General features: G+C 48.9%; 1 protein-coding gene across 1 annotated transcript; it reads right to left on the reverse strand.

Moving 5' to 3' along the window:
* Positions 1 to 419: 419 nt before the first annotated feature.
* On the reverse strand, positions 420 to 2174 carry LOC144159773 (solute carrier family 22 member 6-like). The gene has a single exon (XM_077691464.1). It carries the CDS (start codon positions 2172 to 2174, stop codon positions 420 to 422), a length of 1755 nt encoding a protein of 584 aa, XP_077547590.1.
* Between the last annotated feature and the right edge of the window lie 13969 nt (positions 2175 to 16143).

The following is a 16143-nucleotide window of genomic DNA, read 5'->3' on the forward strand; positions in this document are numbered from 1 at the left end:
ACAGTACATTCTGAAAGTTGGTTGCAACCATGAATATTTTTTTCATGAACCTTTAAATTACCACATTCAAACACATGCACAGAGAAGGTCTCTACATCGGAGTTCAGTGATTTTAAACCCATCAATTGGCATTATATAGCCACTTGCTGCCACACGTGTGTTACAGCAGACACAGGTATTAATGTAAGTAAAGAATATTTTTTTTATTATCACACAGGTAAACTACATGCGATTCCACAGTCGGGCCTCAAAGCTAAGTTTTCTCGCTTCGGGATATACCGAATGCTTCAAAAAGAAAAATACAAATCTAAAGTAAACCACAAAACAGTTTAAGGCTATATAATACAAACAATTTGTCATAACTGGAATATCCAAAGAACGAAAGTGCGTTGTTCGGTGTTTACGACAGCAGATGCTACTCAGGGTGAGGTGACATTGGCCAGCGATCGTTTGTGAGCCTTATGCCGTCGGTGCTTTTTCGTTCCTTTCTTCACATGAGACAGACTGTCCAGGGATTGCTTCATTTCATCGACGGTGCTCACGCTTCGCCTGAGGTCGTTTACGGCACACGTGATGCTCTCCTCGGGGTCCGCCAGACGCGCGTAAGTGCCGTACTTCAGGGGCAAGTAACGGAAGGAGTACGCCGACGAGAACACCACGGTCCCGATAAGAGCGAAAAGGAGGTCCTCGCGCCCGATTCCTTCAAGCGCTTTCAGCAGAGCACCCAGCGTGGCGCCCAAGCGACCTCCTGCCAGCATGAAGCAGAGAGCAGTGCCACGAAAGGGGGTCGGGAACAGCTCGGCTACGTAAACAAGGTTGAACACCAGCGCAACGCAGCAGGCGGTCAGGGTGAGTTCAAGGGTGACGTCACCGATGGCATGCAAAGGCGATTCACTCGGGGCGATGACCGTGCCGATGCTTTGTAAGCAACAACAGCTACCGAGGATGACGAAGGCGCCCGTGATGAGCCTCGTCTTGTCCATCCGGTTAACTAGCTTCAACAGCAAGCAGTAGGCGAGTGCGTAGCCCCCGAGTGAGGTCAACTTCGCCCACGGTGCCGAAGTGCGCCGCTCCGCGTGGAACAAGAGCAGCGAGTAGTACGCCATCATGACGGAAAACGTCGAGCCGAACATGATGATCGCCCGACGCCGCACTATTCTCGTCATGTCCGTGGCCACTGTTGGCGTCGCGCCCTTGCTCTCTTCGGCCAGAAGTCTCTGTCTTACTCTTTGCAGAAGGAGCGCCACGCAGTCATGGTGGGCGTCGTTTGATTTGGCAGCAGACAGCATGACGCGACCGGCTGCCTCTAGCCTTCGGCTGGCAATTAGCCAGCGAGGTGACTCGACGACCAGGAAGAGGCTGAACGGTAGGAAGAACGCGGGCGCAATCATAAAAAGCTGCAACAGGAACCAGTTTAAATGCGGCATCAGTTTGAGGATTGTGAAGTGGCTCTTCGAAACCATCAGGCCCATGAGCATGCAGAAGGAGAGGGAAGCTGGTCGGCGTGCGAACGAGCAAGACTCCAGCAAGATGACGATGGCCACAGCGTAGAGAGGGAGGGCGCCACCCGAGATAAATCTCGTGCACAAGTACAAGGGGTACGACTTGGCGAAGCAACAGCCCAGTGTGGCCACCATCACCCCGGAAGCACAGCCCACGATGACCGGGCGGCGGCCGAAGCGGTCGGCGCAGTATCCCGAGGTTACCAGAAAGACCATGGCACCAGCCGAGTAGATGGGTGTGGCGAGCGTCTTTAATAAACGCCGGCCGCAGACGAGATTCCACTCGCTGACGATGCTGCTGTTCGCCCGTTCAGGGGCGTAGTCCCAGGCGTCGCAACCGACGACCTCCTGGTCATTCGGGTCGCTAAGGTTGGTGTAGACCGTGCACCGGCTGTGTCGCCCGTCAGCTTCGATGGGAATAGCGATGCGCTTCCAGTCGGAGGCCGAGAGGTTGACGTGCATTGGCTGACTGCACCAGTGGTCGACGTCGGCAGAGATAAGGGAAAAGGCGAGAGTGTGGCATTGTGTGACCCAGAGGGCGAACACGACGAACAGGGCGAGGAGGTTCTGGAATTGACCACTGCCGAAGACTTCCTCACACTCGAAACCCTCACTTGTCTCGATGTCCAGAAGTGTGAAGCCCTTTGGGGATAACCATCCGAATGGTCGCATACTGCTCAAGTATTTTGTCCTCCGGCTCGGGAGGCGAAGGAGGACACGGAGCGCTGCCAGCCGTTTCTTAGTGTCTTCTACTTCTAATTCGTCAGCTCTCGTGCGCTTCTTGATGATGATCCCCGATATTCCTCGTCGATGAGAAGGAGCAAGAATGTGAGCCAACAGAACGCAGTATTTTAGTAGTAGTACGAAAGTTTAATGAGCCATAAAGTAGGAGTGGTTCCCTAATCCGGGAATCCAAGTGATGACCGGGCGACTGATGCCCTACGCGAGTAGTTGCTGGACATCCAGATGGTCGCTGGTAATCAGGTTCTCCCACAGTTCATGGAGGCGGAGGGGGAAGGAAAGGGTCGTAGGTCGGGTTATGCGCACGCTCTAATAAAATGGGACTAGTGTGCCAGCCTCAGGGCAAAAAAAAAATAGCAGGGGCTTAGCTCGGCTATGCCAGTATATACGTAGCGTGAGCTTAGGTTCAGCTGGTTATTCTGAGCTTTCCTGTTTGTCTAAGATTAGCTTGATTATCATGCTTACTGCTGCTTCAATGACACACACACGGTATACGCATTACGTGACACATGTATATTTATCAAGCGGCTCCGCGCAGCGTCACCAATCGCCCCAGAGCTAAGCTGGTTCCAGAGGCGCACGCCGGTGTTGCTGCGACGCACGAGCCATCGGTTCAACACCCGGCCACCCCTCGCATGATCAGCAAGTGGACCGGGCCACCACCGGCCCGCCATGGAGGTCGACGAAGACGCTGGGCACGTGGGGTGTGTGAGAAACGCCGTGCAGCGAGCAACGTTCTGAGCGCCGTGTGACGTCACTGCTCCTCGCGCATGCGCAGCACGGCTCTCCAGGAGCCACGCGAAACTGCTTAACCTCGGCCAGTGTAGCTCACGCTACAAAAAGTGGGAGCTGTCGCCTGCTCTAAACAAATGTCATACTTCAACATGTGACTTTTTCATGCGCCAAATATTTGACCGTGCTTTTTACTTGACAGATTTCGTAATAATTTTTAACTGATATAGCTTCCCCTCGCGGTTTGAAAAAGGAAGGTTTTAATATATGCGGAAGCTATAGTTTAACTTTACTATATACGGAAGAAGAGGGATTTTTTTAGATATTCCCGCCGCCACGGCAGCAGCATGCTCTGTGTTGAACCCTCCCTGTATACGCTCTTGCTGGAGCTGCCGTTGTTGGATCGTTTTTTTTTCGCGGTCCGTCGCGGATAGCGTTTTTCGACTCAGCTTGGGTGAAATTCAAAAGTTGTGGCTGGACTGTGCGCTTGAATAAGGGCTTTTTAACACAAAATTTATACTTGCCTAAAATTACGAAAGCAGCCACCCGGGTGGCGTCAACCGAATGCTCACTTGCATTTAGCCCAATAACTGTTCACAGCAGCTACCTTTTTGCAAACACTTTCCATAGCGTTGCACGCATCCCATAGCACGTGGGCATAAAAAAATCAAACGTAAAGAAACTTTGAGCGCGCTTTGTTACCTGGCAAGATGAAAAATATAAAAAAAATCACTTGGAGTGAGCTGTTTTTGTAAAGCATCAGAAAAAAAAAAAAACAGGAAGAAATGCGCAGTGCGGGTTAAATTCTGATTCGCTTGTTAGGCTTTCATGGCTGGTGTAAAAAAACAAGAAAAACGCGCATACACCGAATATCTCGCCCGTAGTCTTGGTTGGGCTTCAGTTTATGGGAAGGGAGTGCCGAAGTAGCATGGATAGTGATTGTGAAAGAAGCAGCTGCCATGACTAATACCGGCGTCCTAGGCTCAGTAAACATTGACAGAAGGCGCGTCGGGAGACACAGCTGCACGAAGCGCATTCTCCAGACTAGTTTTCTCTGAAACTTTTCTGCATCGTACTTTTAGTAAACGCCCACCACCGTTGTGCTGCTGAGCCCAAGGACGTGGGTTCGATCATGACCACAGCGGCTGCTCTACTGACAGAAGCGCAAAGCAAAAACGCCCTCCTGTGGAGCTTTCGGTGCACGTTAAAGATCCTCAGATCGTCAAAATAAGACGGAGCTCTTCCCTACGGCGCACCTAATAGCCCAAGTGCAACTTCGGTGCGTTAAACACCACAATGAATGAGGAAGGGAAGGGTTCTCTAAATCATTCTGTGCTCTCCCTACTTTATTTCTGTGAACTGAATGTTCCACGCAGTTATTCGTGATTAGAATGGTGCGCACCGGCGTCGTGCTACTGCTCGCGAACACCGCGGTGCCATCTGACCTCTTCCGCCAGTACGCAGTACCCGTTTATGTGCAAGCTGGGGCCACTCTTGCGACGCTACGTGTCACACCTGCTCCTGATGCTCCTGCACAGCAACCGACAGATGCGTAAGCCACGCGGAGGGGATCGCAAGATCTGAATGCGGCCATGTGCGCTGATAACACCCATGGAAGCGTGAACCGTGACGGCAGCTCCGCCTCTTCTTTATCCATGGCACCGATTGCGCAAAATACAAACAAGGACATAAAAGGAAACGACGACGACGAGCGCACTCTAACAACTGAAATTTTATTGATTGAAACGAAAGACCTATATACGTACAAAACTGTGCATCATCATCGTAAAAACTTTTTTACATAGCACACAGCACACACAGCAAACACGTGTCGGCTTCAGACATTACATGCAAGATAGCATCGATATTTCTTTGTCCAATAAGGCCCCAAACGGATGACTTCCACACTTGTGTTTGTACTTAGATATGTAAAACGCTTCCACAATCTCTCTGCAAGTTTGATTGTGATGTGTAAACAAAACAACTTTTGTGCGATGATGATGCGCAGTTTTGTAGGTATATAGGTCGTTCGTTTTAATCAATAAAGTTTCAGTCGTTAGAGTGCGCTCGTCCTCGTCGTTTCCTTCTTTGTCCTCTTTTGTTTTTTGCGAAATCGGTGCCATGGGTAGATTCCAACTAGGACGGCTCACGGTGTTGCTTTAGCTCTTTTAAGTCCCTCAACCCTGTGGCTTACGAGTACGCCAAAACAATGCAATGATTTCACCCGGAGACAACAAGCTTCGAGTTTTTGTGACAAAGAAACGGCGGCATGGAGTTTCATAAATGTAAAATTGCTGTTCCCGACAACACGGACTCCGACTATGCCGAAACACGGACTTCCTGTGATTCTTCAGGCAGTGAACGCCACTGAAAGTATCACACGCTTCAATCCTCTGTGCACTAAAGGACAGCCTATATTAGAATGCACGAGATCGGGCTGTGGAGTCGCTGCCAAACTATAGGGTAAAGCCACTTGAGATCAATCTATAAAACGCCACTGGAACAGGACTTCTCCTGAGGATAAATGCCATTGGAAACAGGACCGGTGCGGAGACATAACTGTGCTTCTTGGAGTCATCAGAGGAGTGCCAGAAGGTATCTCTGAAGATGAACTTCAGAAAACTTGCGACAGCGAACACCAGTTCGATCATCGCGGCGCTTGCTGATCTCAGAGGCAGTGCGGATTGAATTTGCAACTAACACAAGACCTGACTCCGTCATCTTGTTCTGCACTCTATGCCAAGTGTACGACTATGTGACACATGGCGTCCGCTGTCCGTGCGTTGGCGATATCGCGCAGATATGTACCCTGCACGTTGCGCTGTGTAAGTTTGCTGAAGAGCTCTATGTAAACTGTGGCAAAACTCTTCAGGCTAATTTCACTTACTGCCCACCCTATCAACAAGCGAAAGACATCTATAGGTACATGAGCGAGGATAAGGTTGACCACAAGACTGCACAGTCGGTGGTCTGATCTAGGAAAGGTTCTGGCGAGCGAAACCCGTACAAAGGTCAGACAAAGCAGCAATGTCCGCCAGTGTCTATTGGCATTGAGAATGGCAAGAATGACTTTCCGCCGCTACAACTGCATTCGTCACAACAAGTTATTCAGCTTCCCGCTCGGCCCGCAAGCCCTAAGCAGCCTGCCGAGAAACGTTCCAAGCCAATCCAGTGGAGAGCCATCGACAAATTCGAGCTCCTCATTTGTCACGCGCTTTGAAGCCGGACGTTCAGCCCTAGCAACGTTTTTGCATAATCTGGCCCAAGGTATTTTAACACTGCTGGGGTGCTGTTCGAGAAGGCCCAGCATTGAGCGGAACTCGGGAAATACGAGCCCTAGCGACGCCCACGTAACGTAGTGATAATATTTCGAGGCGGAGTTCAAGCGCTTTAAAAATGCAATTCATGCAATTTGCTGATTATTGGGGTGACGTAACCGGTCCAAGGCAACGCGTTCCAAGGAGTCGCGACTAGGGAGTGGCACATCTTTCACTGCGTTCTCTCGCTCCCCTGCCGCACTGGTGGCTACTGGGGGCAAGCTAATCCAACTACATCACTTTATCGCGCTTTCATTTTATTATTCTGTATTTCACTACAAAGTTTATTTATTTTTATTTTAGGCCTTCTTATATGAGCCTTTCGTTTGGAATTTGCCGTCCTAAGTAGCAGTTTTTGCCCATTTCTGCCGTCGGTGGCAGACAATGCAATCACGTGACTAAGGCCGACTGGAAGACACAGAAAGCGGGTGATGGAAACGCGCCACATTAAAAGTAATCGCTTCTCGGTGTAATCGAAACCGCTTTTACAAACGAAATTCTCTAGGAGCACTGAAGTCTGCTTACGTGATTGGAAGGCGAAAGTTTGGCGATACTTAATAACAAATGATACATTGTACTTCTGATAATCCTTAACTGAGATATTGCACTTGCTTATTTTTCCTTGCTTTCATTTCTTTGTCGTTCGGCATGAATTTTGGCATTACTTGGACCGGCTTTTTTTCTGCTATACCGTGTTGGCGCCAGTTTCTTCTCTTTCATTTCGCAGTGAACTCGTCAGCAAGAAGACTGGCACACACCACAGCCTCCGTATTCTGCGCGGTTGTTGATCACCTGTTCTTCTCATGTGCCATCACGTTCACGTCACGCGGCACGCACTATTCTACAACTTTTACTCTTCCAATTCACAGTTTTGTGCGTTTTCACAAACCAAGCCCATTCACTCCTTAAAGCTCCCAATCGCGGGGAAGTCACCCACTTGAGCATGTGCCACGAGGAAAGGAATAGCAACAACCACCGATTTTCAAATTGTTCCCTTTATTTCACTTCGCTCTTCACAGCTCTTGTTCGGCGAAGCTCTCTACAGTCGTTGGTTTTTTTATGAGCTCTATACCCTCACCCTCCATCTTGCACTACGCTGTTTCTTTCTGTATAAACTCTTCCCTTCACAAGCTTTGCATGCTCCGCTTCCTGCCGGTCGACAAAGACGCTGGACAAAACCCGTTGAAATGCGTAAAGATCGCCTCCGATAATACACATACGCCGTTGATTACATACTATCCTGCGAGTAAAGGTTTTGCAAGAATGGCGTGAAGCGCAACGCCACAAGAGAAACCGTCTGACGCGCTGACGATAAATGAAGCGCACGGTCATGCAACGTCACATTGGGAAGTATTGCTAACAGACTGTAACTGAAGCCCGGCCACTCGAAACTCCTCTTTATTGAGCGGTAGCGACTGAAGCGTATGCTCCGGCTGAAGACGGATAAACGCATGGTAGAACCTGCGGAAGCCACGTCCTGCGAACCATCTTAAAAAAAAAGGGCGAAAAACATGTCTGCAGTAATCCTATTGCGCACACACCGGCTGACTGTCGACTGGCGGCGGTAGGTGGTGCGGTCACTACCAACGCTTCCGTGGAGGATGTCCGTGAGCGTGAAACCGCAGCGCAGACAACACTTGCACCACGGCAGTCATGGAGGCAAAGCCCACACAAAGTCGTCGCAAAGGAGGTCGGCCGCCAGATGGTTGCACAGCGAATGCATAGTAATTTCGAGAAACAAAAAAAGGGCTTGAAATTCCTACTGCTAAAGAAAAAAACTCTTTCGGGATAGATATATACCTGCTACGAAATGAAATACGCCGCAATGAAATACGCCACAGCAGCCGCGAACAGAAGCGTACAAATTCAACTCGGCCGCGCAATATGTATCCCGTGTTTCCTCCGAGTTCTTGTGTCAATCACACACACCCAGGCCATTCGTGGGCGCACCGTAGCGACCGAAGCCGTCCATTTCGCCGGTGCGGTAGCGTCGCAGCCTCGAAGTCACGTGCAAGGGATGCTCCGTTAACGACGCTTAGAAGCAAACAATGAACAAACGAAGTGCCCAGGCCGCCGTCAATCAAATGCTGCCCCAGTCACGGAGGGGTGGGGGGGGGGGGGTGTTTCGGTCTGAACGAAGAGTGTTCGCTCTAGTCCGAACGGTAGGAGCGACCAAGACGACAAGATTTTCCCACGGCACCCGTTTTCATACACAGCATAAACAAAATCGACGGCAGATGACACACCTTCAACGTCTAAAACTCACTCGTAACATGTTGAAACACGCTCATGACACGCTAAATTAGTGTGATGTCGGATACTGCGCCCGCCGTCCGCACGTAAACAAAGCCGGTCACGTTTGATTGCGAGCGCCTTCCTTTCGCTACAGTGAAATGTTTCGCTTACTTGGTTTGGGCTGAGCTGCACTGGAGCCACCTTCAAACCTTGTACTAAACACATTTCACTGGAAGAACAGAACACCGAGAAAATCGGAGCTGCCCGCGCCGCTTTTGAGAGGGCGGAGCCATAAAAGAAGGCTGGGGCCAGGCCGAAATTCTAAAAGGAATACCTGGGTTATGTACTTTACGCAACCGAGTGCGTATTGCACTCGATTCTGGATGGCGCTGCACGCGGATGTTCGCACAAACCGTGCTTTTTCAACGTCAGCGGCATCAACTGGGCGCGCTGATAATGCCAAGTGTGCTCCGCGCGATTGCGCCGGCGTCGCTTGAGGTTGATCGGATGTAGCAATATCACTACTTTGATAACTTGAGCAACTGGAAACTCGCGAGCGAGGTATCTCGGCCTTCTGGAATAGCGCTCCTGAACACCTTTTCACCGTCCTTACGTGAATTGCTGTAAACCACCTTATCAGCACCGATTTAGGGCGCTTTCGAAACGGGAGAAATCGAACAACAGTGTTTCATTGGAATGGGTGTGGTCTAAACCACGGCTTATATGACCTCCGGCCACTAGTTGACAACCAGCAATACTTGGTAATTGGAATATCGGAATCTTGGCGGCGATCAGATATTCGTCTTTCGGGGTTTCGGCGAGCTCGGGTCAAAGCCAAGCGTTACTCCGACTTCGCCAGGACTTCACCTTGCAACTTCACAATGTCGCACCGGACGCTATTATAAATTATACAAAAGGCCATACACTCCACTTTAAGGTCATACATTATAAGGTCATACACTCCACTACACTTAAGGTCACTACTACACTACACTTAAGGTCATACATACATTATATTATAAAGTCATACACTTCACTTGATTGGGCTATGAACATCATCGCGCTATTCGTTGGCTGGTTATTTGAAAACTTCACCTGAGGAGTTTTGCAGACACCTGGTTGGGTCAAAGCCGGCTACAGCCGGTGTACTTTTAAGCCAAAAGATTTGCAGTGATGCAGTTTCAGTTTGTAGAGTTTTTAAGAACTTCTTAATTAAACAAATATTTATTAGTACATGCCAAACGGGGATGACCTCGGTATATAGACATTGCGCAATATACACGAAATAGACGTTACGAAGATGACATTGTTATGACTAAGGAAGGTATAATTAAACTGGTTTTAAAATTGGATGACATCAAGACTTCAGGGCCCGATAAAATAAAACTTTTGCCTCCTCATTGGAAACTGGTGCTGTACCACGTGACTGGCTGCTAGCAACGATTATGCTCGTGCACGAATTAGCAGAGAAGCATATGGTGGAAAACTATCGACCAAGTTTAGTACAGGTACAGTATAGAAAGTGGTAGAGCACATAATTGGTAAACATCTTGTTGCGTACTTTGAAAATAACAACCTCATTTACTTCAAACAACATGATTTTTGCCGATGCCTTTCAACTGTGACACGGTTATTTAAAACAGTTCTGTATTTTGCTGCAGCCATGAATTCGAAAGAACAATTTGGTGTCATGTCATTATATTTGTCAAAAGGTTTTGACAGGTTATGTCACGCAGAACTTCGAAATAAGTTTGACGTTACGGTGTCAACTTACAAATAATTAGGTGGATTTGACCTTACTTAATAAATCGTATATATTTCGTGGGAATAGCTCGAGAATGTCCATCTTTCGTGTCCATTTTTTCCGGTGGGTTGTAAGGCTCGGTTTTACGTCCAGTTTTGTTACTTCTGTACATTACGGTCATTGCAAGTGGTGGACATCCCAACATCGAAATGTTATTGTTTTGTATACACGTGTCAAGACTATCTCTGACCAAACTTCTTTGAATGATTCGTAACAGATTATGTACAATTGGTGTGCACAATGGGTATAGAAATGAACTATAAAATTCTCCCTGCAGATAGTTTCAAACCAGAAAACGCGCTTCATGTTCCAGTATACAGCGAACATGAACCCAATCAAAAACATCCACAGAAATAAAACATCTTGGAGTCATAATTCCAACTACCCTAAATTTGAATCAACATGTCGACCATATCTGGGAAAACTTGCACTATTGAGAGGTCATCATTATCATCATCAGCCTATCTACACCCACTGCAGGGCAAAGGCATCCTAAATGAAACTTCAGGAGCGGTCCCGAAATTAAAGTTCATAGGTTGTCCTCCTGAACTTAAACTTCAGGCGTACGAAGCTCTTTTTCGACCTACCTTAGAGTAGGGTAGTGTAATCTGGACCGGCACCACCAATATCAAATAAATAAATTGACCATGTTCAGAGGGTAGCAGCGCGAGTTATTTTTTTCATTTATGAAAGGCGCTCTCAATAACATCTGTGATCACTGAGGTCAAGTTCCCACAGCTTGCAGTTCGTAGAGAAATCGTGCGACTAAGAATTTTTGTATCATGTCTACAACAATAAGCTCAGTTCAATACCTTAATTTTTCATCCACTAGGAAGAGTTTTATCACGAAACAATCATCCACATGTTAATATACCGCACACACCGATAATTGACACATTTAAAAACACTGTTCTTGTTAACACAATCGTGAACTGCAACTCAATTTACGCAGATTTCTTTCAAGATGTAGACACAGTTGAATCCGTCTTTGCGAAATTATAATTGTTATTGTATGATATATTTCCCAATCTTTAACAACCCGATAGGGCTTAGAGTATTTTAAACAAACAAACAAATAAATAAATAAATAACTAAATAAATAAATATTCATCGGAGATGTTCGAGCGTCCATGCGAGACTAGTAGCGCTTTCCGGAGAAGATTATTAAGCAGCCAGAAATCGCTGGGTACAGTTTTGTTGAAGGTTGGATCCACGCAAAGCACCGACACGCATATTACAGGTGTTGCGCAGCATGAGAGCCCCACCCAGTGAGATCTACCTATTTTCGTGTGTAGTTCACACTAAAAAAAATTCCCGCGCCTTCCCGCAAGGGGAACACGAGTAAATGCAGAGCCTTGGGGCCTCAGTACTGGTTGAAGGCAGTGTTGCTTCCATCGCTTCTTCCGTGATGCTGGAGTAGCAGACACGAGTAAACGTGGGAGCGAGCGTCAACCAAGGAAGGAAGGAGCAACGCAGTGACTGAAGCACGAGCGACCGCTAGCCGCTTTATATTTGCAGCGCGCGCAGTAGAGGGAGAGCAGTACGGGGGGGGGGGGGGGAGAGGGCGCATGCGCAACTAGCGCGCGCCCTTCTACGCCCCACCGCGCTGCTATCACGCACCTGTTACGCCGAGACCGCGACGGAGCGAACGGGCTGACTACGACGCATGCGCGCGCCAGCTGCTGTTGAGAGAGAGGAGGGAAGGAGGAGAGGCGCACCTGCTGCGGACGCGGAGCTGTGGACGCCGTCCGACGCAGGAAGAGGTGAGGCTAAGAAATGCTCTGCATTTAAAACGGCGCAGGGACGAGGACGGAAGAAGTGACAAACTAGAACGCTATAGTTTTGAAACGTGGCGTCAGTGCAGTAGACGCGTGGGGAATATATTTGCAAATAAGTCAATGCTCCACAGAGACCTTCACTGATCCCCGGGCAGTGGACCCAGTGGATTCTTACCACAATGCTGTGATAATATAGAAACTCTCTACCATCAATGAGCTATCTCCAGTGCTTACATCCATAAATTTGACCTCTTTGCCTGGACTTGATGGAATTGGTTATATGATTTTCAGGTATCTCGACCCAAGGCGTTTAAGCACTTCTTGGGTATATATAACACATCGTGGCGGACAAACCGTGTTGATGCTAGCTACAAAGTTTTTCACCTGGTACAGGTTCTCAAACAAGAAAAATTTCCTTCATATATATGAACTTAATGACCAATTATTCTATCAAGCTGCGTTGGAAAGGTAATGGCGAAAATGGTACTACGGCGGCTTGTCTCGGAACTCGAAAACAGATATTTCTCCATAACTGATGTCAGGATTCAGGAAAGGTAGGAGCAGCTTTGACAATGTGACTGCCCTAGTAACAGATATTCATCCTCAAACAACTGGGAAACTGTTTACCCTTCGTGTTTTCCTAGATGTAAAGCCAGCATTTGGGATTGGGGCTCATGACGCAATTAGAAACAAGATGGCGTTCGTAGGACTATGACGGTGAGTGCAAGCTTGATTAAGGGATTAGCTCAAGGATCGGTACATCTACCTGACAATCAAAGACGGTACCACTATACAGCAGTCCATCAAGCAAGGTGTCCCAGGTGGTGTTCTGAGTCCAGCATGGTTCATTATATGCCTCATCTGCATCAAGAAGGTGTTACCTTAGGGAGTTCACATCTCGCTGTATGCTGAGTGTTTGTTTGGGTTTGTTTATGTTTTGTTTTTGCCGCCCGGCTGCGCCAGGCTGTGTTATCTGTTATTCGTGAGCCAAGTAAAGCGCATGTTCCTTTCTTTATGCCGCGCGTATTATCTCCTTTGATAGGAAGAGTGTTCCGAACTAACTTGAACAGCCCCTTAAAGTCTTTCATCTACAATGTTCTGGATGCAATTCGACGGTTCGAGAACCACTCGCGCCGAGAGATAAATGCCCGAAAAGCAGACGCCGCAGTATTCGATTCGCCGACACTCGCCTGCGCACGTCACTTTGTTGACTGCTGCTTCGCCGCCTCTGTATTTTTGAGTTGTTAGGGGAGCACAAGTTCGCTCCACTAAACCTGCTTTTTTTCAAAGCCAACTGCGTCATCTTTGGCTTCGTGACATCTCGTGGAGGTGTGGGGTACATGCACCTTAAATCCTCTTCAAGTAGTCAACCAAGCCACAGCCGTGCCAGCCGCCGACAGCAAGGCCTAAAGCCGGAATATGGAGTACTGCCGGATAAATTGAAGGTGGAAGACGTCACGACTGGTGACACGAACAACGCATCCACGATGACCAACGCAGCGAGCTATCCTCTAGTTCTGTAGCAACCGCGGGAGCCGCCCTCATTTCACTGGTCCCCCCCTACGAAAGAGCCTGAGCTGGAGGCTGAGGAATGGCTGGAGGCTGAGGAATGGCTGGAGGCTGAGGAATGGCTGGAGGCTGAGGAATGGCTGGACGCTGAGGAATGGCTGAGGAATTAGCTCCGACACACTACGCGAGACCATCCGTGCGGTGGTAAGGGAGGAGCTTCGAAAACGTTTTCCAGCGACGCCACAACCTCAGGTTGCCTTCCTGACCGACGTGATCCGCGAAGAAGTTCAACACGCTTTGGGGACTTCTACGCCGTCCGAAGAACCCCGCAAGCCCCAAGCGATGACCTACTCCACGGCTGTTTGTTGACCCCGCCCTGTTCCAACACGTCGTCAAGTGGTCTCGCCGTACCACCTTCCACTGTCGCCCGCCCGACACCCAGTAGTCCAAAACCAGACCCAGAGGAAGACTGTCGTTTAGAGAACCCCGGATAATCGCCCGCTGTGTTACAACTGTGGAGGGGCCGACCACATCTACGTCCCTGGCCCACAAGAAGCTTGGTTTGCGAAGGTTCTCCGTCGATGCACCACCCCTCGACACGGCCAGTGCCCTAATAAAATGGAAGATTACTTGTTTAATACCAACCGAGGTCCAGTGCGCTTCAACCGTTAGCCTTCACCCTACCCATACGGATCGCCAAGCCGTCGAAGCAACGTAGACTTCACGCGTAAGAGTTCCCAAAGCTCACTACGGAGAAACTAAAACCAGCAACTTCTGGTGGTAGAGTTTCACGATGGCGGAAAAGTGAAAACCCTCCAACGACGCAATGATTCGCCTAAGATCATCATCTACGACATGCCCTCAGCCCGATGATCCGTTCTGACCCCGATGTGACGCCTGAGCACGACGGCAGCAACACGGAGCGACGCGTACCTGACATGACCGAGCCTGCCGCTAAGCAGACGACAACGACGACGAATAGTGCCCTACCTTCAACACGCGCGCTCGAGCGTGTTGAAGGTCTATTGGCGCAACAACTTTTGGGGTATGCAAAGAGGAATGTATATAATTGCATTCAAGAATTTTTTTCTGCTTCAGGTCGTTTAAATGGGGTAATTCGGGTTTTATTCATAACGAAGTTTCCTTTTACGGCTTCTGTCCGGAAATAAATCAGTATTTTGAGGTCCTCACGTATTTCAAGAACCGATTTAGCCCTCGCCAATCCCCCCCTTGTGGGCACCTGCCAAAACCTTTGAGGGCATAATCATCGTCATCACCACCATCATAATAATAATAATCATCATCATCATAATCACCACCACCTTCACCATCGCCATCACAAGCCGAGATACGACGCCCCGACGGACCCAGAACTCGAGGAGGGCGGCGTCCGACGTCCAGTTGTCCACAGACGGCTTTGATGTAGTCGCCCTCGTAGAGACGGGCGCCGACTACTCAGTACTGAGCGGATCATTTGTGTCTAAGATGAAGAAAGTTATGGTCCACACATACACACAGCAGGAGGCGACCTCGTAACGTCAAGTGAAACGTGTACATCGCGCGTCACCATAGACGGTACGACTTATCCCACTACGTTCGTCATTTTGCCCAGCTGCTCCCGCGACGTAATTCTTGGAATGGACTTTTTGACGGACAACGTTGCGATGATTGATCTGCAGATCAAGTCGATAACTGTTTCCGCTGATCACTCCATGACGCCGGAACAGAAATACTGTGCTGCTGTACGGATCGCCGATGCTCACGTCACCCTGCCACCCCGCCAAAGCTTGGTGATCACCGTCTACTGTGAAGATGCTGCTCCTGACGTCGAAGATTGTAGAGAGTGACCAAAGTTTGCTTCAGAACCGCGGTGTCTCCGTCGCAAAAGGCATTTCGCGCTTCACTAAAAGGCCGATCCTATTTTTTAGTCACTAATTTCTCCTAGGGCTATTAGCATTTAAGCAAGGGCGCGGCAATTTCGTTCCTCGAAGAAACGCAAGAAGCAAGTCAAGTGATCGCGGTCGCTAACTTTGAACGCGCCCGCGCAGATGCTTCCAAGCTGCCGCATACTTTCCACGTCAACCCGGCGCTGTCAGAAGAAAATCGGGACAGATTACTGGATCTGCTGCATCGCTACAGCGAGTGTGTTTCGTCAAACTCAAAATTACGTCAGACACCCTTAGCGAAGCACCGAATTATAACCGAAGATGGAGCCATACCTACCCGACAGTCACCGTACCGCGTCTCTTCACTCGAGTGGGAAGCCATCCGGACTCAACTCGAGGACATGCTCAGCGATGACATTATACAGCCATCAAAAAGCCTCTGGGCTGCTTTGGTCGTACTCGTGAAGAAAAAAGTCGGCACATTAAGGTTCTGGTTGACTACTGGCGACTGAACCAAATCACCAAAGAGGACGTATACCCCTGCCACGAATCGACGACGCCCTCGACCACCTCTGCCAAGCGAAGTACTTCTCATCGATGGATCTGAAGACCGGCTACTGGCACATTGAAGTGGACGAG

The sequence above is a fragment of the Haemaphysalis longicornis genome, unplaced genomic scaffold (genome assembly GCF_048455015.1).
Source record: "Haemaphysalis longicornis isolate Haplotype H1 unplaced genomic scaffold, Haemaphysalis longicornis Haplotype H1 scaffold_10, whole genome shotgun sequence".
NCBI lineage: Eukaryota > Metazoa > Arthropoda > Arachnida > Ixodida > Ixodidae > Haemaphysalis > Haemaphysalis longicornis.